The 27,900-nt window shown below is 42.0% G+C and overlaps 1 protein-coding gene, 1 long non-coding RNA gene and 1 other non-coding gene across 7 annotated transcripts in view; all 3 read right to left on the bottom strand.

The window, feature by feature from the left end:
- Window positions 1-5,661, bottom strand: part of myo1g (myosin IG) — a 40,981-nt gene extending 35,320 nt beyond the window's left edge. For 4 of the 5 annotated variants that reach the window (XM_053861655.1, XM_053861656.1, XM_053861654.1 and 1 more), the window contains exons 1-9: window positions 5,520-5,661; window positions 3,023-3,231; window positions 2,489-2,582; window positions 2,034-2,199; window positions 1,798-1,851; window positions 1,628-1,723; window positions 1,440-1,556; window positions 1,086-1,301; window positions 34-179 (exon numbers count right to left, since the gene is read on the bottom strand). In XM_053861655.1, coding sequence (XP_053717630.1) covers window positions 34-179; window positions 1,086-1,301; window positions 1,440-1,556; window positions 1,628-1,723; window positions 1,798-1,851; window positions 2,034-2,199; window positions 2,489-2,582; window positions 3,023-3,231; window positions 5,520-5,614 — 1,193 coding nt within the window. In that variant the 5' untranslated portion in view covers window positions 5,615-5,661. The remainder of the gene's footprint in view (window positions 1-33; window positions 180-1,085; window positions 1,302-1,439; window positions 1,557-1,627; window positions 1,724-1,797; window positions 1,852-2,033; window positions 2,200-2,488; window positions 2,583-3,022; window positions 3,232-5,519) is intronic. The other variant, XM_053861657.1, reaches the window with a different exon arrangement.
- A 932-nt stretch (window positions 5,662-6,593) lies between these two features.
- LOC128757942 (uncharacterized) lies at window positions 6,594-8,503 on the bottom strand. Its single transcript, XR_008414414.1, has 3 exons — window positions 8,328-8,503; window positions 7,837-7,913; window positions 6,594-7,513 (listed from the first exon to the last, which is right to left on the bottom strand). It is a non-coding gene; the product is annotated as an uncharacterized LOC128757942 (long non-coding RNA).
- Window positions 8,014-8,146, bottom strand: LOC128758269 (small nucleolar RNA SNORA9). The gene has a single exon (XR_008414473.1). It is a non-coding gene; the product is annotated as a small nucleolar RNA SNORA9 (small nucleolar RNA).
- Window positions 8,504-27,900: the final 19,397 nt, after the last annotated feature.

Raw genomic sequence — 27,900 nt, 5'->3', positions numbered from 1 at the left:
GAGGGTCTCGTTCTGTGACACAAAAACACTAACCTGTTGTTGTCAAATATCTCAAAGCCGTAAATATCCAGCACCCCAATGACAGTGTTTTTCCCGTGGCGCACCGGGTCGTAATCCTTGACTTCGATTACATTGTTGATCCGGCTCACGATCCACCCGAACAGTCTGTCATAGAGAGCCTGGGAGGAAACAAAGATCCACGTTTCGACTATCACTGGCTTTTTGAATTGATATCGTCTGCAAAGCTGGTTCTGTGGAAGTCAGAAACAGGTGTGAAGCTACTTCTAATGCGGAGCAAATTGAGTGCAGTGCTGGACTCAACAAGATCCTGAGACGCATCTCGATGATCCCTGTGATGTCAATGTAAACAAAGTCTTCAGTATCAGCAAAGAAACGATGAGCAGCAGCTGCACAATTGCTCTGTTGAAAGTGTAAGTCAGTATTTCTTCCCAAAAGATGCTTCTATTTAGCTGCACCGACCTTTGCGTAGCTGAGAGTTTTGGAAGTCGCTTGCTATAGATGAATCCTGTGGTCTCTGGAGTTGGTAATAGACGAACCAAATGCCATAGCCACGGTTTCTCAAATGAAAGCAAACTGAACAAAACTATTTTTTTTTTACATTAGAGTCGCTATTTCTTTAACCTGTAAGCCCACATGCATGATATTTTTAAACATAACAGAATTTTAAATGTCGTATTGCCATTCGGAGTTCAGGACCCGACTGAGGTCCATCACCAATCCTTCACCATAAGACCATCATGGCTTTCGGAATGATGTGGTTCAAATAAACATAACTACAGTTCTTGTAAGCATGAACCTTCCTTCTTCCTCAAAAACTATTGACAAATCACTCAAATCTTCTCGGATATTGCAGCAACTTCCTCTAACTCAGTGCACTCAGCCGGGCTTGTCGGTTCCTCTAGTTACGTCATTAGATGGCGTTGGTGTTTGACCCAGTTATGACAACATACAGTTACGCTCGTCTGCTTCACTCTGTCTTTTATAGCTAAATTGATATATTTGCATACACAGAATGAAACAATTATTTTCTTGGCTGAATTTTGTCACAGACTCTTTATCCTCACATCCAGCACCTTTGCAAAAGCGTCGCGTCCAAAACGTGCGTCCTCCACTGTGTGACCTTTCTCGATGACTTCACCTCCGCCGGTGGCCACGGTGCGGTACAGCAGGCTCTTGTGGACCGAGTCGGCCCCGGTGGCGATCAACCCGGAGATCTTTTGGACAAGATCCAGGTCCACAATCTCAACGCTTTCGCCGTCGGTTTCAAAATTCATGTTGCCCTGAAGAACACAGTGGACATCTGTGTTTGTTGGGGGATTTAGCGACAACAACTGAGTTTAGCTTTGTCAGACAGCTTTCATCTGTAATGCTAGGTAATAATAGAACATCCATGTCAGACACAAACAACTTTGGCTCACCAATAACAAGATGGCAGCGAGGATCTGATAAATGGACAGAATCTCTTCCTTGGAAAAGCCAATGACTTCCAGCGCACTTTTCACTGCTTTGCTGTTTGAGCGATCGCTGTTCGAAGTCTACAGATGCAGAAGTTTTGACAGGATTAGAGAGTGAATTTCGCCACTGAACTCTCCTTCTTCTGCCTCACAGTAATGGCCGCTCCCTCCTGAGTGTAGGAGTACATGCTGGGGTCCCTCTGCAGGTGCAGCGACTCCAGCAGGTCATCAGAGCTGCCACGTAACAACTGAAACCACATTCCAACGTGAACTTTTACCGACTTGAAGATACAGAACGATGGGTTTCCATGTTGGATGTGACCTGGTAGAAGGAGTGGAAGTTCCTCTCACCGTCCTGCTGCTGGACAACTCTGGACTTCAGAGGAAACGGCATGAAAATACAAGATGATATTCAGAGAAGAAGATCCGAGATAATTATCCATTAGTCATCACGCCCACATCACAGACACATCTATTCCGCCGGCCTCAAACTCATCTGACACACACACACTTTATTTAGACCAAAGCAGAGTGTGTTTGATGTCAGTCTCCGCCCACCTTCTCCAGCAGGTAGTTGTTGATGTGTCCACCGGTGGGGTCACCGTTGAAGTTAAAGTCGATGTCCATGTACTTGCCGAAGCGACTGGAGTTGTCGTTGCGATTTGTCTTGGCGTTCCCGAAGGCCTCGAGCACACAGTTGGACTTGAGCAGGACATTGGTCACACTGATGGAGATCAGGACAGCGAGTCAGTCCCAGGTTTATTTCAGGAAGAAATTTTGAGAAACTTTCTGACAAATGAAACCATGATGAAAGTCGGGAGTAATTCGACAGAGCCAAAAAATACTTCATCTCAGACATTGGACTTTGTAAGGACAGTTCAAGGATCCAACTTCGACACGAGCTTCTTCTCAAGAACCTCTTCAGTAAGTTATTATGAAGCACTCAAGTGAGGCAACTGGAAATTCATCATGCAGTAGACACTTGAGTGTCCGACTGAGATGTGGTGACTCACTTCTCCACCCCCGAACGCTGGGTTGGGTTTGTGATGGCGGCGATGTACTGCATGATGTATTTGCTGGCTTCTGTTTTCCCCGATCCACTTTCACCTACAGCACAATATAAACATTTTCTGAGGCAAAGTCACTCACAAATTAGCCCAACGTTCAACACTGTAACTGAAACTCCTCAGACAGGAAATCAGAGTTTAAACAGAATGTGACATCAGTCTTCCTTTTAATGCTTGTGGGGTAAATTTAGCATGAACCATCTCTGCGGTCACTTTTCACAGAACTTGGGCAATGCTGACTCCACCTCATAACACGCAACACCTCTGGTTTTCCTACTAAAACCACACACAAACATTTGATTTCCCATCTTTCACCAAATTCCCAATCATCTGCTTCAATGTTTTTTTCTGCATAATAGCCAGCTGGAAAATGGCGGAGCTCATTTTTAACTTTTAAATTAGTATTTCATTCAATTTTGAGGGAGGTATAGAGAGGGAGGCCTCACAAAGACCGGGGTCTGATGCCTCCATGAGACTGACCTGAAATGACGATGCAAGTGTCCTTGGCCCGCCTCTTCATGGCCTTGTAGGCAGCGTCCGACACGGCGAACAGGTGAGGGGGGTTTTCGTACAGCTCCCGGCCTCGGTACGCGTCAATACTGTCTTTCCCGTAGATGTCCAGCTGCCTGTACGGGTTCATGGAGACCACCACCTCTCCAATGAAGGTGTAGATTCGGCCTTTCTCAAACCTGGCAGCAAAAAAAAAAAAAAGCAAGAAAGGTGTTTTAGATCATTCGTTTTATTTAATACAAGCATGGATGGATTTCGGATTCAAGTTCCAGAACTTAGTCATCTTTTTAACATGTATACCATAACTTTACTTGTCACTCAGGCATCCAGGGAGCGTATGTTCATAACTTTCACGTGAGGGATATTTTGTTTGTATTATTTTGTTATGGCCACTTACGTAGAATTATCTTGCTACCGTTCACTTTCTTATTTCATACCATAACTTTACTGCTAGTTAGCTAACATTGGCCTAACCAGCTGAGTAACATCAAACACTTATTAAATAAACTTCAAAAACTTGAATGGACATGGGAAAAGTAGACGTCTTTACAGTTTTCAGTAAACAGTTTATAGCAATATTTTATTATTTTTATTTACTGATAGAGTTTTGCATAATTTGACCTGTACATAAAGTACGTAAGTGCAGCGCAATAAATAGTGTGTAGCTGGGCAACGACAGTGTGTCTGGGTTGCCACCTTCTGGTAACATTACTACACTTCAATGACTCTTCAAATTAACTTTTTTTTTTCTACAGAAAGATGAACCAGATTTAAGAACCAGGTGTAGGTACCAAATCGGGCCGCTAGTTGGATGTGTCCTACCTGCCACGGAGTGATGACATCACATCCTGTTTTTAAAAACATTTGAATAAGCCAGAGAGACTTAAAATAAAGGATTTGATGGCACTTCTTACCACATGCCAAATATCTATAAAAGACGATGTTATCAGGTCGTTTGCGACGTACATGTCTGCTCTGCTTCCTGGTTTGACGAACAATACGTCGTGATTGGCTGAAAAACACAGTGCGAATCTTTGGTAGGATCGATACTGTTCGGGTGAAAACGCCTTTATTGAAGCAGGTATATGAACAAAAGAGGTGCATAATTGTCTGGTGGGGAGTCGATTATGGTTTTGGTGTGAAGATGAAAGCATTAAATCCTTCATTACAAGTCTCACTGGCTCATTAAAATGTTTTTTTTTTGTTTTTTTTTTTTCTGTAACCATGGAGAAAGAAGAAGCGAAAAGTGAGATTCAGCAAAGCTGGATTCAGGATGTAGACAGACATTTCACTGTCGAAGTCTACAGTAAAATTAAATTTTAGAAGTCCTGAAAGTCAACAGCCACCATGTAGTGCCACTTACATTAACATCATGTTGTTACACCCAGGCTACATGTTTGTTTCTTCTATGCAGGACAGAACGTTTCATATTTTACACATTTAAAGTAAATTAATGAAACAAACACACAATAAATTGCAGTTAACAGAGGCGGGGGATGAGACAGAAATATTTAAATAATATACATTCATTATTGCAATGACTACAGTTAACTAAACAGATAAAAATATCCAGGTCCTGGTATGATATTGCTGTGTAGGCAAATTTTGATTTTTATTAAACACCTTGATTCATCATTTCAGCCCTGTATATCTTATTTTATTAGTCATGGAAAAGCTTTTCCAGGACGCAGATAGTCTAGGCATCATGATTAAGAGTGAGGCAGCGGGCTTGACTCTTCACACGCTGACAGAGCTGCAGGTCATACTAAGCAGTCAGGAAGTGACACAAGACTGTGTACAGGAAATGAAACTTGTGGTTCAGTAGGCGCCACCTTTTGGTGAAACATCCTGGGGTGGAGCTGTTGAGAAGAAGTGGGGAGGTTTTTTTTTTTGTAAAGTGTGAAAACGCTCCAGGCAAACAAGGTGGCAAAGAACTGGTGCGACTTATTACATTTGTCACTTGACATCAGGAGCTGGAGGTGTTTTCATCTTTTCTTCCCAGCATTCAGGTCTGATCGTGCAGAGAGATAAAAGTTAACTTCAGTTTTCCTCACTCGGCAAGCAAAGACCCGTTTAACTATCCAGATCAGACCCAAGAAGAGTCTCACCTGGTCATTGAAAAGTTGACCGACATGAGAGGCACTTCATTTTTGTCTGACCCTTAGCCTTCAAAACACGAGTCACCAGTGACACTTTCTCAAGAACGGTGAAGGTTAAATGGTGATCTGTCAGAATGAATCATGTGAATCCTGTCTAGATGTTAGCATTACAGTCTTCTGAACTGTAAGATCATCTGTATTTGTTGCCTACCTTGAACACCTGTGGACGAGACCAAGGAATAACGTGGGGATCATTACAGAGAGAGAGGCTGAAAGTGATGTTCATGTGAGCAATGTTGACCATTCATCACCCCCATGTGAGAGTGACGCAACAGTCACAACTGACAAATCACACAACTCACTATTACCTCAACTTCAGGTTCTCCAGAAACTGCTCCATGGTCACCTCGTCCAGCAGAACAAAGTCCGACTTGCCGAACTCAAGACCCTCCAGCTCCGCCATCTTGGCCTCGGTTCAGCCACCCGCACAGTGACCAAGCACCAGAGAGGAAAAGGAACAGAGAGAGGCCCAGGAAAGAGAAGTGATGCTAGCATCTGATGTGGGCGGGTCCTGCAGCGAGGCAGGTTGCAGTGAGCGGTCTGCACGCTAGCATGCCATCCTGTCTGTCTAGTCTAGAGCACTATCTTTGAACATCTGAATCTACTTCTGTCTTTCTCTTCCTGCATCTTCGCTCACTTCTCCACTCACTGGGAGTCCAGCCACTGATCACTGAAGTCGAAAAGCTAAGATTTTCATTGAGGGCCAACAAGTTCCTGCTTGTCACCAGGTAGAGGAAGTTTCTACTGGTGTTTTGGTGCCTCACTCTTACAGTTCAGAAGGATGTCTCAGAAGGTGCTGAAACCTCAGGCGGCACATTCATTGGTTTCTTCATGAGTCAGCGATTTTGCCCCTCCACACTGCGCTTCCAGTTCAGGGGAACGCAGACATCACTTGCACGGCAGGAGACAACGGTGTCTGGCTCTCACTGCCATGGGAGCTGTTGCTCTCGAGTCGCCCTTTCCCTGGCACTTTGGGGGTGGAAACAGCAGAGCTGTGTTTGGAGCAGCCGAGATGTGACCTGGAAATCACTCGTCAGTTTTTACAGAATGAAACCAATGAATAAACCATTTATCTGATTTGATCCACAAATGAGGACTTCACCTCCGATGAGACAGATGTTCATTATAAGAGCAAACATCTGAAGCCTAATCCAAGCAGGACGGACGAGAGAGTCAGTGGAGTTGAATCCACACCAGCCTGAATGAACAGACTGCAGAGGGCAACACCACGCAGCTGGAGGTCAGTAGGTTTCTCAGCACCATTAAATCTGCGGTGAGAATTAAATCACTCTTTTAATTCACAGAAATCCATGTTGCAATAACCTGTTAAACATTTGGTAATTTATTAATCAAAAATCGACTTTGCAACTCACCTACACAATTTTTTATTTTAGATTTTGTTTTATCCTGCTTTTATATCTTCCTGCCTGGAGTCCCACAAGACTCTGTGCTTGGCTCACTCATTTTCATTGATAACATTCATCGACATGGTCGCAGTTTCCACTGCGACGGCACCTTGAACAACTCATCTTCTGACCCACAGCCGCTTCCATCATCACCTCGCACTCCATTGGCTACTTTTTCCTGTCCAACACTTAATTTTAAAACACCAGAAAATGTACCATTAGGAGCAGGCAGCTTAACATTGCATCTTCATTAGACTTAGTACATCTTTTAAAATGCTACACACTTGAGAAGCAGCTGGTAGACTTTAACTAAATTAACACAAAACAGTGCAGTACAAATGCTTTTACACAAATTTACACATTTATCGGTAGTTTTACTCAAAGCTTATCTCCAAAAAGAAACGATAATATACACAAGCTAGATAACTTTTCTTGGTTATAAAGGCAAGTACCACGAATTGAGTGGGATTCCAGCCTCGAGAGTATGAAAGACTTTTACAGTTGACATGACCTACCCGAGCAACTCATTTCCATCAAAGAGTTTGTCTGGCACCTGCAGCAACCTACGTCATCCGCAGACTCATTTTGAGTCACGTCTTTATGTCGCCATCTACTGGCGGTTTTGGTTAGAGCACAATATTGTTCGGCGACTCAAAACATTTCAAGTGAACTCCAGACAACGCACACAAATTAAAACCTGAAGTGTCCAAAAATAACTTGAGAAATCTTTTAAATACTGCTTATGATGGCGAAAATAAGGGGAATAGTTTTTATTGTAGAGAAACGTATCAAACTGATAAAATATCCAAAAAATATTCTTCAAAATGCTGTTCGTTCATGCCATCTCCCTCCCAGTCTGGAGGACAGAAGGTTCCCCTGGAGGACACCGACAGCACCTGCAGGAGGAGAAAACATACCGTTCACTTTAGCTATTGCACAATGTTAAATAGCATAATACTGCCAGTATCACTGCCAGATTGTGGATTGCCTTTCTACAATTCTGGCAAAGTGCAGGATATTTCACTAAACTCGATTTTATTTAGGTTTTACCATCAATATAGACTCATATGACAGAACATAAACACAATAGCTGAGGGATCACTGTACATATAATCGTTTATTGAACAAAACATCAATTTTTACAAAGTACACTTCGTAATTCTATATGTTTGACGTTGACGGCAGCAGAAACTAATGTGTATATTTGAGCGGGACTCACCTGCAGCGGTGGCACGTGACCTCGCCGGATCCGAGCTCCTGACGTCACGTCAGGGTGCAGAGTCAAACTCCATCCAACTATCAGACAGAACAGAGCGACGGTTCTTCAGCAATGTTTAGCGGAAGCGTCTCCGTGATTTAAGTCCGAGCACAAAGCAGCTAAAGCTGCGCGCCATGCACTTGTTGGGGGTTTACCTATAACCCTGCCGTGTGGAGCCACGGCAGGGCCTCAAACGACCCTCAGTCCCTCTGGCAGACACCAGAAGCGAGAGCGGAACCACTCCAGGCTCCGTCTCGCGGTAGGTCTGCACGTGTGCCACAACACCAGGCGGAATAAGACAGTTACCTCTCCATCTGCCGGGGGTTCCGCTCGCCACCGACAAATCAAGACTAACACAGAACACTCGATACATCGATGCAAGATAGTTGTGAAAGTTGCTCTACGGCAGCAGGGGGGGGGGGGCGCAGATGGACTCGGATTGTGAGTCTTACCTCCCAAGAGAATCTCGAAAACGAGTCAACCCATCGCAAAATACAACACTGGGTCAACCAGGAGTGTTTTGACGGCGCGCCACACGGTCCATTTCGGTAACGTGGGAAGACATACCGAGCAGTAACCAAGCAGTCGCAACTCTCAGCCAGAAAAGTTAGAAGAGGAGGGACACGCGTTTGGGAGCAGCATTTAAATGTAACACCCGGAAATGACGTCAGTAAGCGCCTCCCGATTTGGCCGAAAGGGGGCAGCAGTGACTCATCACAGAAATGTTTCGAAATGTTTCTTCAGAAATATTTTTATTATGTAGATTCATATACACCTTCTAAAAATATATCAATCTGGCCAGTCTAACGAAAGGCAAGGTGTGTAGTGTTAATAACACAGTAATGTCACTACAGCCAGGAGTAGTCAGGAGGAACCTGCATTTCCTCTGTAGAGTCTGGAGCCAAAGTAGTTTGGTTGTGGCTTTTAGTACTAATAGCAGTTTTAATAGTAGTAATTTAAATTTACAGCAGTGGTAAAAAGCGGTTTTTGTGTTGATTTTCCGTGAATTGGTTTTCACCTTATCAATTTTTCTTTGTCACAAGTGATAAGTCCAGAGGATTGTTGGAGAGATTCACCTGTCGCTGTGCAGAAAACCAGCTTCGACCCAACACCAGTCAGACCAAGGCATGGTGGTGACCTCTAGCAGAGTGAAGTGATCTTCTTCAGCAGAGAGATGGATGCTTCACTCTACAAGACACAGTGCAGGATGCTCTTCTGAAGGAACCTGACCACTCTATAGTCCCCAGATCACTCCCCTTCATCCCTAATGGAGTGTCTTAAAATGAACAAAAATATGCATGAACTTGAGTTTAAACTTCCTTAGAACTGTTGTTTTCATGCACTGTGACGTTCTTTGATCACTGAATTTTCCAGCATGAAAGTGTTTTGACTTCCGATTAGTCAGAAGACACAATGCAGAAGTTGTATTCTTCATCTGCCACCTACGAAATGGTTTGGCCCTCTTGTTTCCACAGACATCCTGGCACTATCTTAGTATTATGGTCTGAGTAGCCTGTGTTTGAGTTCAAAGCTTCAATTTCATGCATTTTTTTCAGCATTAAATGCCTTTTAAAATCACTACAAAAACACTCTCTTTCTTGGAGCGTCAAGCGTGGTCCAACAAATGAAACCAAAAATGTCACGAGACTATAAAAACATCTGTGTGAAAGACTTGACAATTTCCCCCGGAACAGTTCATGATCATTTAAAACGGTGTAGCAGTGGAGTAAGCAGTTCCCACGCGGTCAGCGCTGCTCAGTCAAGGATGGTCCAGTGACGGGCGCTGGTGGCGGATGACTAGCTCTGTGTTGCCGCGCAACAATGGACTGCACTGATGGCTTGACCCGAATGATGAATCGCGACTTTGTTTTGTCTGTGGACGGTACTGACCACACGCCCGGCTGACATGTTCTCAATAAACAATAGTTTACACTGACTCACGCACCAATGCACTGTTGCTTTTGGTCATTTGGGCGTTTTGATTGAACTCAATCTCGGCGTATTTAGCATTGGCACATTTCAACTTCTTATTATAGTGTTATTATAGTATTATAATCGTTTATATATATATATATATATATATATATATATATATATATATATATACACACACACACACACATATATATAACAGATTAAAGAACGAACTGAAACCTCTACCAAATACCGAAGAAACGTGAAGAGGCAAACGCTTGAGTCATCTCTTCCATTGGATCGATGTGTAATAAAACAATAATAACAAATAATAATAATAATAATAAAGAAAATGAAAAAGAAATGAATATATAAAAATGTCAGCAAAATAAAGCAATATCTAAATATTTGAGGAAAAAATAAATAAATGTAATGGAGAACACTTTTTTGAAGAATAAATACCAACTGTAATACCTCAACTATAATACCGACATAATAAATATATCCTGACACAGTAATTATTTAAGGGTTCAAGTTCACCTTCAATTAAGTTTATTTTTTAAACCTCTACATTGCTTCATCTTTAGCCTTAAAATTTAATGGCAATGTGAATAATAAAGTACTGGACATGCTTCAAAACCATCTGTGATTTTCTCTCTGTCTTTTGGAAAATGTTCTGATAATTGCCCCCTCTTACACTTCCCAACTGGTGTCCACTAAAGATCCCGATGGTCCCGATCATCTCACTTCAGCACCAGAAGAAGAGCTATTCATGGCTCTACTGGGCTGAGGGACAAACGCAATGCAACTGGGAGGATAAACCAGGTAGACCCTCTCCAGCTGTAGTGGGAGTCCTGTTGAAACCAGAATGACTCTAGAAGCATTTTGGTTTGGTTAGGAAGTGACAGAGAAGTTTGGAAACTGATGATCAGAGCCCTCACCAGAGGTGTGGAGTGGGTCTACTTTAGTATTTTACAACGGTGAGCTGACCTTATCTCCTCTGCAACAGAGTTACTGTGATCCCCTGTGTTTATCTGTCTGAAAACCAGATGGATTTCAGCGTAAAGTGTCGATAAACTTCCGGAACACTACTGTCCCCTGCTGTCCAAAGAGTTCACTTGAACTGGGCTTTACTTTATAAGTGCAGTTTTCTTGAAAAGCGCTACTCTTGCGAGGTGTTTTTATCTGTCACACTCAGAAGGGTTCTCACGAGATACGGCAGCGGACCATCGGGGGGTGTGGGGCACCTCCAACATGCAGTGGTATGATATGAAATACAAACAGGCGGGGTGAGCTGAGGTATTCGAATCGTGCTGACACAGCAAAGTCTTGTTGGCTCATCAGGGGATTGGCCCAGTCTCAGATCCCACTGAGCTGTAATTTACCAAACAACATCCTGGCTCACAGACAAGATGGCGTCATCGCAGCATCATCCTCTGATGATCTCCGCTAGTTAAAGGGAAAAGCAGAGGATCTCTGAGGTCGCAAGCCCAGTTTCATCTTTCTGTTTATCCGTCGCAAAAACTGAGATGAAAAGAAGAGACTTTGTTGAAGCTTAACTCAGTTATGCAACGAGAATTACAGCATATTGCTCTGCATGAGAATCATGCTTCTGTTTGAGCTCTAAGCTGATTACTGTTCCAGCTGCTGCTTTTTATTTACTAAAATGGTTGACGCTGGGGGATCGAGTGAGCTCCTGAGCAACACGGAGAGAAGCAGAGATCAAAGTTGGAGACAAGCGCCGAGACATGGAAATGAAACTGACCCCGACTCAGCCAAAAATGAAAACCTATCAAACTGGTTTGGCAGTTGGTGTCTTGAGTTGCCAGGTAGATCCTGACTGGATAGCTGATCCCAGCTACCAGGGGTGAGAGCAGCTCACCAGCCTGTCACGGGGCTCATCTAGCTGTGGACAATTTAAATTCATCTCAGTGTGAGGAAACCAGAGGGACAGGGGAACATATAAATAAATCCAAGGTGGAATCAAACCTGCAACCGTTTCACTGTTTGGCTCTGGCACGATGAACCCAAGCATTAAATGTGAGATTATTTTAAAAGCTCTACATGATGTGAAACTCGAGAACAGGGGACCAAGTCAAAAGCCATCTTGTTGGGCACATCCTCCCCATCACCTTCATCATCTGCTCTCCTCAACACTCACAAATGGTCCCCAGATGAAGTGCACATCAAACACCTCTTTACTGATTCAGATCCATCGCTAGACTCCGCCCTCCCAGATAACCACCCAAAAAATGCCTCCCTTATCGACCACAGCAAGTCACTCAAGTTTTTAGCAGCATTGTGTGTTCTTCGTGGCAGTGGATGTGACTGACAAGTTGCATTGCATTGACTAGTGATGGGCAGGTGAGGTTTCACAGCACAGTATTCAAGGATAGATGAGGTTTCATGAAACAGTTTCCTAATTTTCAGAGGCCACCAGGTGGCACTGTCTGCTGTGAACATTTTGGTCTTGAACAATTAATTCAATGAAACTTCACATTGTCCTCACATCTAGCCACTGTTCCATCAAGCCTGCAATGCTGTTTCATGACACCTCATCCACCCATCAGAAGAATTGAGTTTGTTGCCGCTGTTCTTCAGGACGAGCCTTTTTTTAACAAAAGAAGTGTTCACTTCTCTCTGTCTGTTCCACAGAACTGCAAACAGCCAAAGAAACAAAGTGTTTGTTTGTCTCAGTGATGTGTTTTTCTGGCTCGTACGTGTCCAAAGTGTTTTTTCCAGCACTCCAGTTTCCAGCCTGCAGGTGAGTCAGCCTCTCTCCACTGAACATCTTTTAGCGCAGAATGAGTCAGCTGTGTATTCACACGTTTGTCCTCCTCCTGTCGCACTCACTCTCACCACTCAAATCAATACAAATCCAAAATAATTTCGTAATACAATTCATTGTTTATCATTGTGTATTTTAATGAATGAAGCGGCATGAACATATGTTACTTATTCATTGATAAATGCTCACTATTTAGCAAACACAAGACTTGTGGATCGTAAATCAGATTTATTATGTTGTGAACTCATGAGAATTGTCATTTGTAATTGTTATCTTTACTATCATCTGACTCAAAGCAGAACCGGTGCACGTTGAGAGACGTCAGTTGGTGGTGGTTCAGCCATCAAAGACGTCCTCCTTATACGAATAATCTGGAGAGATTTAGTCTTTGACCTCCAGCTAAATCAAATGACAGTTTCCAGAGGTAAAAATAAAAATAAAAATAAAAATAAAAATAAAAATAAAAATAAAAATAAAAATAAAAATAAAAATAAAAATAAAAATAAAATAATAAAGTTATGTTTAATTCAAGTCCGCTAGAAATGCTCAGTTTTAAATAGGGCAAGAACTACAAACAGTTCATATGTTTGTCCTCATTTATGAGGACCAGATAAAGGTCACGGTTTTATTACTTCCAAAACAAAATTTTTTTTCTACTTAAATGACAGTCCCGCGCTGACCTCGCTGCACTGTCAAACACACATCTGATTGTGATGTCTCTAATCCTAAATCCCCCTCCATTTAGATTGCATTCTGTCCCCTGATATTTTTCCCAACTCCGACCAGCCTGTGGGATCGGACTGGATTTGGCGAGAACAAGGGCTCGCTCTTGTCTGTTCGGTAAAGCAGGTCCGATCGGGCCGCTGCGCTGACTACCGCTGCACCACACAGGCTGTAATTGTGAAGTAGATGTGAGGAGGCGGCTCGACAACTCGGTCCAGGACAGAACATGCCGAGCTGAGGCTCATAATTGGTGGTCTGTCTCCAGGCCTACCTGTAGGTGTTCAGGGTCAAGACCCCACAGCCCAGACTCAGACATTGCTGCTGGGAAAATCAATTAATGTGGCAATGTGTGTGATGGCAACAGAGTGTTCTGCTGCGGGATTTAATCCTTTTACTGGAGGATGCGATGATCGAGTTCTTCATGGTCGCTCAGCAACTGGAGAATGTTTTGACAACAGTGGTCTCAGCAGGAAGGTGGCAGGTTCGAATCCACGTCGGGGTTTTTCACTTTAGTTTCCACTCACGTGCCAAACCTACAGAGGTTGCTCTGAAAAGTCTACCTCTCGCCCTAGACAGCTGGGATGCGCTCCAGAGTGTGAACAAATGTACAATACACAACAAGAGAAGTGAATTCAAAACGAACTGATGCATGTCAATGACCTTCAGAGACGTGACACAGTGAAATAGCCCGATTCATTTGGCTACAATGACTCACGTTTGTTCAAATCCATAAGGAGATGATGAGTCACGATCTCTTCATTTCATTCAGTGCCTGGGTCAAAGTGATGATTTGAGTTTTGCTCATTGACGTTTTCCACCTCCGTCTCTGATTAAACCGACCTTCCTGACTCCTCGCCTGTGTCCTCAGTCGGCACGGTCTCAGGTCAGTTCCCACCTCGCAGGATCACACTGAGGAGAGAAGAGCCGGGACGCTGTGATCCGTCTGTAAGTCCATTATCTGACACTGAAATCCTGTTGATCCTCTCGTCGTGTGACGGTTCCTGAACAACATGGGAAAAGCTAACGGCTGCACCGGGAGAGGCTCCTCAAATCTGTCGCCAGGTCAATATTTTAGTTTACCATATTAAAAAAAAACATATTTTTTACCTGGATCAATATTAGTTTTGGCACCAATATCTTGCTCATAAATGTTAATTACCAACACAACATCCACTTTTTATGAATTTTTGTAATTCAATAAAATGTTTAATACAGTGAGCAATTAAAAAATATTATTATTTGCCATTTCCCCCAAACATTAAGACCATTGACTTCATCACAAATCTGTCAACATATTTGCGCCAGAAAAATCCTGGCTTTTTTTTTTTTTTTTACAAATTATATATACATTGTTTTTTACTGAAAAATGTGTCTGATAAGAAAAATAAATGCTAAATAAAAATAATAATAATGATAATGAACCCTCACACACAGGTTTGTCACTCTATTATTTTGAGGTCCATCTGTTGACATAACCCTTTCTCCAGCCTCTCACCCCAAACCTAACCATCCAAAACAAATGGCTTAACTCTAATCCGGACTCTGAACTAAACTTCAATTCAATTGTACAGTTATTTTGACGTTTTAATCCTCAAAGTGAGGCTAAACCTAGTCTAGTCTAGTTACCGCTGCCACCGTTGGTAGAGTGTTGAGGATCCAAAGGTCCAAACCCAGGTGTTCCTTATTTTTTACCCACACGTATTTATCCATCAATAAAAGCTCATAAAGAGCCATGAATAATGCTGAAGAATAAACCTCTCAGTGAGTAAAACCAATTGTGTACAACTTCAAAACACTGTGACCCCCGTCGGTGCAAAAATGTGTCAACAATAATACGGCCGGAACCTTTTGCGGTGTTGGGGCGGAACCATGTGCAGATTCAATAACAAAAACAGGCGAAGACGGTCTGGAGAAAAACAAAAAGACACAACACCAGATGTGTGAAGCGTCTCCCCTGGGGCCCCTCGCTATTCTTAGCTGGACCCTGGGGAGCTTGGACCGGAGCTAAGTTCTCCAGGGGTCCAGATTTTCCACTGAGCTGCTGGGAACTTGGGACGTGTCGTGAGAACATTTGGTCTAATAAGAGAGGTCCGAATGAAGAAGAAGATATCTGTATTACTGTGGCTTCATTCGGGCTTCCCTCCTCCACTCACCGACAAACACTGACCTGCCCATCTGTTCAGCCTCAATCCATTCACACGCTCATTCATTCATGAAGTCAGATTAACTGCAGAGCTAAATGTGGCCCTCTCATCCGTCCCTTCATGTGCTCACTCATCATCTGCCTGTCACGAGGCCGGCCTGTTTTCATGAATGACACTGCACTCACTCATTCATAATCCAGCTCGCTGCCCCGCTCACGTGCGGGATTTCAACCTTCATTCATCCGGCAGATCTAATCTCGTCAGGAAGAGACGCAGACGACTGGTACCTCAGCGCTAACACAGAAACGTTGGGTTTTTCAGTGGTGTACCCGACTTAAAGATGCCTGAGGGTCACTTCTAAACTAGTTTTGAAAACGGGCTCCAGCATGGGGACCGACTCATGAAACAAACTCTGCAATGTTCTGAACTTGAATCATGAACTCCTCATATCTTTTGTTGACTTTAAAGCGCTCAAAATGCGTTTTTTTCTCCCGCGTGTCTGAAGTTCTGATGCCACAGTCTCAGCTGCTGCTTCTGGTCTCCAGTCCTGCAGGAGATTGGCTGTATGGGTGGAGGTGCGGACATGCGTGCAGAAACAGTGCATTTTGAGCACTTTAAGGTCAATAAAACGGCTGTGATGTCATCAGTTTGATGTGAGGAGGCTCAGTATTTTGGCAGCATGACGCTCTTTTGCCTCTAAAAACCCATATACAGTGGTACCTCGGTTCTCGATCACAATCCGTTCTAGAAGGCTGTTCGAGAAGAGATTTGTTTGTTGTTGTTGAATCGATTTTTCTCATTATAATGAATGGAAAAAGAAGTAATGCGTTCCAAGCCTTAAAATAGTCTTTTGTAGGAGTGAATGTAGAGTGTCTGCTGCAGGTGCGCTGTTCCTCTATGTGTGTGGCCGCTGCATGTGGGAGGGGTTGGCGAGTGAGTGAGGTCTCTCCAGAAGTGAAGAGGTGCCCGGTGCGTGTCCAGCTCTGAATGTGCGCTTCTGTGCAGTTTGGCTGTGACAAAGTCATAAACCAAGTCACGCTCTGTCCCAGACTCGCCTCATCCCTGTCCCAGCTTCCGCCGACAACAGGACATCAAACCCTGGAGTGAGCGCTCCAGCACCTCCCCTGTGACACTCTACCACGGTCCAGTGTGGAGACAGGAAAGGTTTTACACCTCAATATGAAGAAAAAACAGTCAGTAAATGTAGCTAACGGGACACGTCTGCATTCAGAGGCTGAGTTATACACAGTAACAAAGCGTGCCGTGGGTCAGCTGATCGGTCTTTTTTGGGGGGTGTTCGAGTTCTGGATTTTCGTTCAAAATCAGAAGCAAAAAAATCTTGAAATTTTTTTCGAGCTCCGATTTGTTCGAAGTCCGGTACGTTCGAAAACCGAGGTACCACTGTATTAGTCACATCACTGTAAAAGCTGCAGGGTTCAGACCCCGAGAAAAAAGTAGCATGCCATATTTTGTGAATTTGTGTTTCCATTTTTGTCCGGTGAGTTTTCTGGTTGCAATTTGTATTTGTATTGATCAAAAACAAGAACATGTTGATCTCAATTGTTATTCCCAACTCCAACTTCCCACTTCCCAAGGTAACTGGAACGTCGTGCAAGTCACTGACTTTTTACAATCCTGACACGATTACCAGACTTGAAACTTGGTCACTGACGTCCTGTTTGGAGTAGCAATGCATTATGGGATTGCTGGAAGATGTAGCGAGCACAAGACTAGTTTCTCAAAGGTATTTCTCAAGTCAAGTGCCAAAGGTGAGCAGTGTCTTTCTGGATTCAGGGTCCCATCCACAATGTCAACTTTAATCTGTCGAGGCAGCTCTAGAAGCTACATGCTGAAGGCAAAGCTGCTGAAGCCACTCGACTTTCTTTGAGTCTGGATAAGTTATTCAGCTCGTTTTATCATTTATTACAGAAATCTGTGTGATATTTTGACTTTGAGCTAAAACACTTGTGTTTTAGTCTGTGTTGTGTTTAGCAGAGCCCTTCAGTGTCACTTTGCTTGCAGCACCAACAAGAAGCTGTTCAGGCTCAAATAAAAACATTAACTAAAGAGAAGACTTTTTGGTGGATAATCATCGAAATAATCTAGTTACTTCTCTCATATAGTAAATAGTGACCGTAACTAGTTCCTAGTAACTAGCTAGTAACTAGCCCAGTAACTTGTTTGACTGTAGTTGAGTGGCTGTAGAGACGCTGCTGATCGGGTCCTTGCTCATCTCTTTCTCTTCAGTCCGTGACTCTGACTGAGTCTCACTCAGGAGCTGGAGGTCTGAACACTCGCTGTGTTCAGTAACACAAAACTCACTCAAGCAAAACTCACTCCATCTGAAAGTCAGGGGTCCAACCCATGACCGTCCAGGTCGAGGCAACTGCTGGAGCAAACCTGGTCCTTCATGTGAGGGAGCCTTTCCTCCAGGCACTCTGGTTTCTTCCCACAGTCTGAAGAAACACACAGGTCATGTGATGACACAACGTGTCCAGCTGAAACGGAAGGAACGGCTGCAGTACCTGGTGAGATCTGTGGTTGAACAAAATGATGATTCAGTCTTTAACATGATGGAGTTCAAAAGTTAAAAAGCTCGACTGGAGCGAGCGCATCTCAGCTGAGGCCCAGTCTCTGTTGTGACAAGCAGCACTGAAGCAGACCAGAGATCAAAGGAGCTGCTGCAGGCTTCCCATTACATACACGGCTTTACACACACTCACACACACATACACACATACACACATACACATACATACCTCACACACACTTGTACCAGCTATCTTTGTGGGGATGTTTCGTGCTTTCCCCAACCTCTCACCCTGAACCAAACCATCCAAAAGAAATGATAACCGGGTATGCACCAGGAATTTTATGAAACCTTTGATGTTTAAACCTTTTTTAAATACTTTTGATCGTGTGAGAGCTCATCTTTAAAAAGAGATATTTTTCTGATGTGTGGTGGCTCTCCTTTAAACCTAATGAAACACAAGAGGAACGTGTCCCGATAAGATCAACATGAGATGCTAAACCACCAAACTTGAGGTAGCAGCTCCGCTCTGAGTCTAACACCTGTCTCTCAGGACCAGTGTGATGGAGAGACAGAGTTTCCTCAGGACTCCAGACCTTCAGCTGGTTAGAGCAAAGCAGTATCAGGATCAGACCATTTTCTTTTTTTATCTATTTTCATACACATCATCTTGATACATTAAGATCATAATTTATTATTATTATTATAATCATTATTATTATTATTTTTTAAACCAAATTTCATTATATCTCAATATTTTTAATAAATAATGAAGCGGAAAATAAGGAAAAAATTACAGTATTCAAAAATATAATAAAAATTGAGGAAATGCACATTGTATTGGACGTAAATATGTGTGTTAATAAATGCAAACAAAACTGAAAATATGAAATATTTTCCCTTATTTATTCCCTTATTACGGAAGCAAAGCATAGGATTTCATTATATTTCTGTAAAAGAAAGCGCTTATATTAAATCACGTGAGCTTTATCAGACCTATTACATTGATTCCTAAATTCCTAAGGAACTTATACAATACTGCATCTCCGACCCTGGAGGCTGGTGCGAGCACGTCACTTGACTTGCGTGAATTCTTCATCAAAGAGGTAAAAAATGAGTGGATCATGAGAGCTGACGGCCGCTGAGCCGGATCATGGGAGCCAGTCCGGATCACTGGTGCCGACTGATGACGAGGCTCACCCCAGGCTCTGCCATCACATGACAGAGGTCCAGACATTCCAGAAACCTCCCCCCCCTCGCAGCCAGGTCCGGTGTGTGCCTCCTGCTCCCATGGTTCTGCCTGTGGTTCTGCTGTGCTCATGTGCATTTCCACCAGACTAGAACTGCTCGTGCTTCCACCGGTTCTGGTCAGGGGTCTCACATTCCTGGCTGGTCCGAGGCACATGAGCAGAATTAGGCTAACGTCTCAGGGGGACATTATATAACAGTGTTATTGCTCCTCGTGACCTTGGGCTTTGCTGTCACCAAGCTCCATGAAAGGAGGAAAAAGTGGCAATAACCACTGATCACATTCCTTGTAACTCACAGCACTGATGTGCTCCATTAGAAAGGTGCTGTAGATTTGGAGTCATATTCAGTGGATTTAAGTCACAGGAAGGAACATTTCAGCCACAAGAAGGTGCGTCTTTCATGGGTCCAGCAATCAATGTAAAACGCCAAGACTTTGTCATCATGAAGATCAAAACTGTTGCATTTATAACAGACAGACAGACAGATAGATAGATAGATAGATTGATGTACAGATAGATGGACAGATAGCTAGATAGATGGACAGATAGATAGATAGATAGATAGATAGATGGATGGACAGATAGATAGATAGATGGACAGATAGATGGACAGATAGATAGATAGATGGACAGATAGATAGATAGATGTACAGATAGATAGATAGATAGATAGATAGATAGATAGATAGATGGATGGACAGATAGATAGATAGATGTACAGATAGATGGACAGATAGATAGATAGATGGACAGATAGATAGATAGATGGACAGATAGATGGACCGATAGATAGATAGATGGACAGATAGATAGATAGATGTACAGATAGATGGACAGATAGATAGATAGATGGACAGATAGATAGATAGATGTACAGATAGATAGATAGATAGATAGATAGATAGATAGATAGATAGATAGATGGATGGACAGATAGATAGATAGATGTACAGATAGATGGACAGATAGATAGATGGACAGATAGCTAGATAGATAGATAGATGATAGATGGATAGATAGATAGATAGATAGATGGATAGATGGATGGATAGATAGATAGATAGATAGATAGATAGATAGATAGATAGATAGATAGATAGATAGATAGATAGATAGATAGATGGATGGATGGATGATAGATAGATAGATAGATAGATAGATAGATAGATAGATGGATGGATGATAGATAGATAGATAGATAGATAGATAGATAGATAGATAGATAGATAGATAGATAGATAGATAGATGGATGGATGGATGGATGATAGATAGATAGATAGATAGATAGATAGATAGATAGATAGATAGATAGATAGATAGATAGATAGATAGATAGATAGATAGATAGATAGATAGATAGATGGATGGATGATAGATAGATAGATAGATAGATAGATAGATAGATAGATAGATAGATAGATAGATAGATAGATAGATAGAAACCTTTATGGTCTGAAAATGTTACTACTACTACTACTCCAAATTTTACATTTGGAGTAGTAGTAGTAAATGTTTGTTTTTAAATATGTATGAAATAAAATATTTCATGCGGGAAAACACCACAATTTATTTGACAATGTAGCCATGAGGATCTCAACATGAAATGAAGACGCTTTGTGTGCGAGCTAAAATTCAAAAAAATTCAAATCATTTTTTGATGCCGATGCCAGTTGAGCAGAGGACAAGTGGAAGCTGACGGTGCGGATGAGTGTGCAGGTCGGAGGTCGGGCTCCTGGCAGTCCTGGCTTCGTCAGACAGATTAAGAAGACAAAGGATTATGAAACCAGGAACATCCTCCTCAGGCTGACTCTCTGTAATGTTTAAGATGCAAACTCAAGCCCAGGTTACACAACAGAGTCAACGCCGGGTTCAAACCCTGCTTCATTCACCACTGTGAACCGAGTGGACTGAGGAGTTTGTCCAGCAAATCAGTGCAAATTCCCTGATGAGTAATTCAGGCCCGTTTGAGTTTCATTGTCGGCGCCGTGATGTGACAGACTCTCGCTCATGTTCCCACTTATGTAACAGCAGCGCTGTAATTGAATCAGCCCTGTTCTCTGTGTGGATGCCTCACACTGCTGTTGGTGAGCTAGTATTTATACAAGTGGTTGAGGAGGTGAGGGGAGAACTGACTCATGAAGTTGTCATGCAATGTTGTGATGTCCATTCCAACCAGTTCCAACTACAGTAGAAGTCACATGTGTGATCCAGGTGAGGCTTCCAGGCCCTGGAGTACATAGAGGGACCAGGGACCTTCTCAGCAGAGAAGTTTTCCACGTCATGTCCCACTACTCCTTCAACCCCCCAGCTGCCTCCTCTGCTCACTGAAATGGTCTTGGACTCTATATACAGAAGAAGCTGCGGCAATAGTAGTCAGAGCAGATGTTACAGTTGTATTCATAGCTGCAGCACCAGACCAAGTAGTGGTCGCAGATGATGTAGTACTCGTACTTCGTGGTAGTTGTAGTAGCTGGAGAAGTAGTGATAGAAATAGCAGCTTCATTTAGCGGTCGTAGTAGCGGTCATAGTATTAGTTGTAGTAGCTGTAGTAGTATTAGATATCAGTATTATGGGACATCCTTTGCAGGTTGTCATAGCAGAAGTAGTTGTGGTAGTTTTGCATGCCATTTTGTATCTTTGTGAATGAACTCCTTATCTCAACCTTTTCGTGTACTTCAGCTGTTCAGTCTCCCGCTGTTCCTGACGTCACATTCAGGTCTGTTCTTCAGGAACTGCAGCAGAATACCACACAAGGATGGAGGAGGTTTAGAGGCAGACACTAGTGCAAATATGAAGGTGAAGGAGTTTAGGAAAAATGGGGTTTAAAATGCTTTTAATTGGATATTTTTATTGGACTTTTTTAGTTTAGTTTTTTTTGTTGGGTATTGTTGGTGGCAAAACTTTCTCTCTCATCGGTCATCAATGTGAAAAATCAGGGTCAACCCAGATTTGCTTTTACGACTGAACTTATCATGCAAGTCGGTTACTCAACAGTGGGAGCATCGTATAGAAGTCCCTCGAGCCGCAGCAACACAGGACTCATGTCATGTGACGTCACTGGTGCAGAACACCAGGGGCCCGCAGGAAGTCACCAGGACAGACATTCAACTTTATGTAATGGAATCGTGATGACAGCAAAGTTTGGATGACTAGAAGACAAAGAAGAGATTGAAAAACGTAGTATCACATAATCCTTCTTCATTATTGGCTTCGTGGTATTTCACTGCGTACGGTCCCACAGAGCTCTGGTGACGCAAGGCGGCCCAGTGGGGATGAACCGAGTGTCACTCTGGGATGTAAACTCCAGAAGATCTCCTGGGTTCTGTCCCCATCTGGAATGTTTCTCTGCTCATGTAATCGCTTTTAAATGTTGGGTCAACATGAGATGGGACGTCTGGGAATTTCTAATTCACGTGGCTTTTAAATTAAAATTAAACATTGAAATTTGACTGACTTGAAAAAAATGAGTTGCTCTATCACAATTTTTAAAAATACATTTTACAATAATTTTAAATATATTCCTTCATTTTATTGGCTTTTTAAACAAAAAAATAAATGTTATTCATGATTTAAACAAATTTAAATGACTGCTTTTCTAGTTGGTCTTTAAAATCAAAACAATCATTTTTTTTAAATGACACACAGCGTTTTTTAAATCATTTATTTCACTGTTCATTGTAAACTGTTTATGGTTCACTTTTCTCCAAAGCATTGTTTGGAAATATGGACTACAACAGCCCAATTTGGGGCTGACTATTTGAATGTGTGGCTAAAACTGAAAAGAATCCTGCTACAAAATCCAGAGAAAATGAACTTCACCATCGTCGAAGGAGCCATTTCTCTTTTCGTACTGTGAAGTCTTGAGCTGAGAGAATCAACCGGACTAATAGAAACACACCTGCGAGTCGACGGGTCCGACTGAGTGTTGCTCTACTTCTGACATCTGATTTGAATCCTCGTTCACCTGGTTTGTTTGTGGCATTCCTTCGTTTTGACTGTGATATAACCTCTGAGCGTCACACATATTCACCTCTTTTTGAGGTGGACTTCAGTGACCGGTAACATGTCGTCACGCTTGAGACGGCCTCGTGTGTACTCAGCAGATGAGCTGCTGTTTCACGGATGTCAGCACCAAAGCTTTCACCCCATAAAATATCAAGCAGCCGCCTGGAGCATTCAAGGACATGCAGTCGTAACCCAGATTCTCTTTTGTTTACAATGAACTGAGTCTCAATGGCAGACTCATGAGAAGTCATGTGGCAATGCAGCGAACATTAGAGTAGTTTTAGCGCAACACAAATGGGTCAACTGCGGCGCTAGTGTTGTTGGCGCGAGGCAGTTTGTATGCAAACGTCTGCTGCTTTACACAAATGAACTTGGATCGTCTTATGTAAGGCAGTGTTCGCTCAGTGTGGGCCTCGACATACTTTTGGGACTTGGTCATGATGTCGTAGAAATGTATCTTATGAACAGTAGCAAATTATTATAACCAGTTTTCTTGTTTGTTTTTGGAGCAACATAACTCAAATTTTGATGATTGTCAAAGAGGTTGCATCTCAGATGGGCATCCAGTTTCAAGTGACTTGGAAGACAAGTCGCTTAGCTAGCTGTTAGCCTAACTGTTAGCCTAGCAGCTGCCTTTGCACCTTTGAGTAATGTTGTGGAGTACATGGATCGCTGACTTGAGACGTGTTTATTGTGTTGGTATTTTGTCCTTGAGAGTGGGATTAATATCAGACCACACATGAGGTCTGTGTGAGAGGAGACTCCAGATCATCATTGAAGAAAACAGGACCATAATGTGGTCTCTGTGGTTCAAGGTTTTGTTTAGTCCCAAGCAGGTAAAGGTGCTGTGATGTGCTTCTAATTCAAAATCCCAACAGAAAACATTTGATGGCTTAGCCAGGTCAGGTTTGTGAGCAGAACCTGACCTTTATTTACAAAGTCAGTTCCACAGTAAACATGTCTTTTCACATAGCAGGAAAGAATTCTAATAAATCATCTCGATTAATAAAATTAATTGTAAATAATTTCATTGGACTGTTTTAAAACGTGGCCAAAATTAATAAATTCTTTTGGAAGAAATTGAGGCACCCATTTATATATATATATATATATATATATATATATATATATATATATATATATATATATATATATATATATATATATATATATATATATATATATATATATATATATATATATATATATATATATAAAGAATTAAAGAATTAATTAATCTCAATTAATCGCAGTTTAATGGTCTAAGAATATTTGCCACAAGAAGCCTCATTTTTCAGTTTGAATGAATTTGCTGAATCAAATGATGGACCATACAGATATTTAAACAACAAAATATTGTTTATTTTGCATCAGTTTGACAATAGCACAATAAATCATGATGGTTTCTATATTCAAGTTTTTATATCACCTTATTTAAACTAAAGCTCTTTTAATGTCTTGAAAAGAATTTCAATTTTATAAGAATTTCAAGTACATTCAGAGTAGTGGAAACTCGTTGTGTCGTGAAAAACATCCCTGAACAAAAGCAAACAGAAGCTTTTGTTTGCTGTTGTTCAGGGATTCCTCCATGTTTGTTGTTGTTGTTCTCATCCTTGCTGCCACGTGTCTTGTGCATCAGTGGGATCAGTGGAGCAGGAACTCCTGCACTTATAAAGGTTCCCTGTTGTCTGGAGAGCAAACTGTAACATTAAAACATAAAAATAAAATGATTTAATGCGATTAAAATATCGTAACACGTTAACTGGATTAATATATGAAATCATAGCTGCAGCTTCAGATTCTCACTCAGCTGGTTCCTGTTTACATGGCTTCTCTGTGTGAGCTGTTGTTTTCTCAGCTCAGTCTCATTCCAAACTTGTACGTGAGGCCATGAGTCTGAAAACAGCCCACCCACCCACAGTGACCGCACCTGGGTCTCTCTCTGAAACTCCACTTTCGGGCTCTTACATAACTAGCTAGATCCGGGCAGAGATGGAAGGTCGCGTCACATGACTTCTGTCTCATGGTCGGAGAGTTAATAACAGCTCTGGACAAACAACAATTAAAAGTCAAGTTCTTGATAGGGTGGTCTCAGCAGCGTATAGAGGTAGTGCCCAGTCCTCTGTACATTTCCCACTGACGCTCCTCCTGGTTTTCTGCCTGGGGTCTGCACCTGCTCCTCAACCGTGTCCATCACGGAGCCCACTTCAGTCGAGCTGATTCACCTCCAACTGCGGCCTCACGCTGACGTAACAGTCCGACTCGCTAATGCCCAGCAGCAGTGATGTCATCTGACCTGTCACTGGCCAGAGGACGCAAACACGACCAGACATCTGGATTCATAATCTGCTTGCTGAGTCGACTCAAGCTGAGAGGAGGAGTTTAGCGCCACTGCAGTCCAGTTTTTATCGCTGGGTTTGTGGAGAACAAAATGTGTCTCTCTAAAAGCCAATCATGAAATCCAGGCTTAGTCATTTGGCCTTGAAGCTCTTCTCACTGCGTTATGCAAGATGCTGCTGCGACTTAAGGCTTTTAAATAATTAAAATGCGGCAACGGAGATCATATAGCCTTGTGGGACGGGAAATATAAACCCGGCGGTCGTCCTTGCAGTTTCAATTGAGTGAAAACCTGCAGATGATTCATGTCTGACTTTGATGAAAACATGGTTGAGTAAGCAGGAGCGTCATCCCTCCCCGTAAATAATGAATTGTTTTTCTAAAAGAAGAAGGGGATCGTCTATCAAGAAGATCCACATCACCTGTTTAGATAGATTTTAAAGATTAAAAAAATGAAATTTAAACTGTAGGATATTTTTTCTATGTCCACTGATCCATAGCAAACTGTAGTGGGACTAGAGTTTGTTGAAATGAAAATAAAAAAGACAAAAAATAAATTAAAGATATGAATGTGTTCGTGTATCGCACTGCAAGTAAAATGCCCCCAAGCCTAAATAATTTCATTCATTTTCAATATATATTTTTTGGAAATCCAAAATCATTTTTAATATTATAAATACTTTAAGTGAATTGATCCAATAAAATCGTATGAATGTATAGAATTTGTTTAAAGCTCTTCCTAAAAAAGAAATATAACCATATTTTGTTATATAGTTAAACATATGCTTAATTTAGATTATAAATCTAGATTTATAATAAATTTATAACAAATTAACACAATTCACTCAAAAATAAATAAAAGAATTAAAATACCAGCATTTTAAAAATATATATGTTTGTTAAAAATGACAGGATAATAATATATCTAAATGTCTTGCAGGAGTGTTAACAAAAAGCACTCTTAATGGTCAATACAGAATATAATTTATTTAAAATATCCCCAAAAAGGAGATGTTACAAATGCACTATGCAGGAATTTAAATAAGTTCAAATGAATTAAAATAAAATTATTGAAATGTCAAATCTGATATGCTAAATATTGAAATATATTGAAAAACACTTTGAAATGAAATGTTAGAGGACGACAAATATATTTTGAAAGACCACATAATAAAAGCTTGATGAGCGGGAGGGTTCAAGCATGACCAAACAACATGAACAGAACTGTTCTACACAGCATCCTGACCTGATGATGGCGGGACTTTGCCCAGGCTGCACTTGCAGTGTCACCTTCCTGATGTGTCCAGATGTCACAAAACTCTATGTGCCAGTTGTGTAACTGAACCTCCGTTCAGTCATGTCATGTTTGCCCCCTTTAACTTAGGAGGAATCAAGTAATCCATTCCAGGAAAAAGCTCTCACCAGTGAGTAACGCAGTTAAGTATGCAACGAATATGTTGTTGAATTATTCAATCGTTCCATCGCACACTAATCCCTGCAGTGGATGGCTCAGTAAGTGAGGTATTTCGTACCCTTTCTCAACACAACAAGGTCATGATTTATTGGTGGTTCCCTGCACAATATTTTGACCATCTGAGGAACTCCAGCGGAGTGTCCTGGGTCTCCGTTGGAGTCGGGGGAATGAACATTTCGTTGCTCTTGTTGCTTAACACTAGTGTGAATTCAGAAATGTTCCGCTGCGTCAAAGTATATAGGTTGATGACAGTGGCTCATTTCCCGCCTGCCTCTATGGATCCAGGGCGTCAGTGGAACAACCTTATGCAACAGGGCTTTCCAGAGGACACCTGGAGAGCAGCCAATGCCCAGCGTGGACTTGCTTCCAAATTAAATCTGGTAACTGGAGGTAGATTGAATGACTGACAGCGCCAGTGATGAATGATGCTGAAGGTACTAATACAGTCAGGAAAAATGCTTGGCAGGTGGAGAGCAGTGTTCACACACGATGAAATCTTTGTTAGCTCATGGCAAAAGGGAATTGAACACTATCGCTACCTGTTTTAGGTTGTGTGGCACTTCCTGTTAGAGAAGGACTCAAACCTATGGCTCAGATGAAGGTGCAGACCCACAAAGAAGTATGTAAAAGGAATCAATCAAACGTTACGTTATCTATGATTAAATGTCACTGTGCACTGCTGAAGAGAATCTTCAGTAATCTTCCATTGTAATATGATTTGTTGCCACATCTAATCTCAATAAAAGATCGAGGAGGGTGAGTGCTCACTGTCAGTTCCACGACGTCTCTGTCTGAGCCTCTGGTCTGCAGCGACGCCTCCGACCCTCGCGAGTGAAAAGACACTCCTGACTGGTCTGAA

The sequence above is a fragment of the Synchiropus splendidus genome, chromosome 4 (assembly GCF_027744825.2).
Source record: "Synchiropus splendidus isolate RoL2022-P1 chromosome 4, RoL_Sspl_1.0, whole genome shotgun sequence".
NCBI lineage: Eukaryota > Metazoa > Chordata > Actinopteri > Syngnathiformes > Callionymidae > Synchiropus > Synchiropus splendidus.
This window is presented reverse-complemented; position numbering and strand designations above follow the sequence as displayed.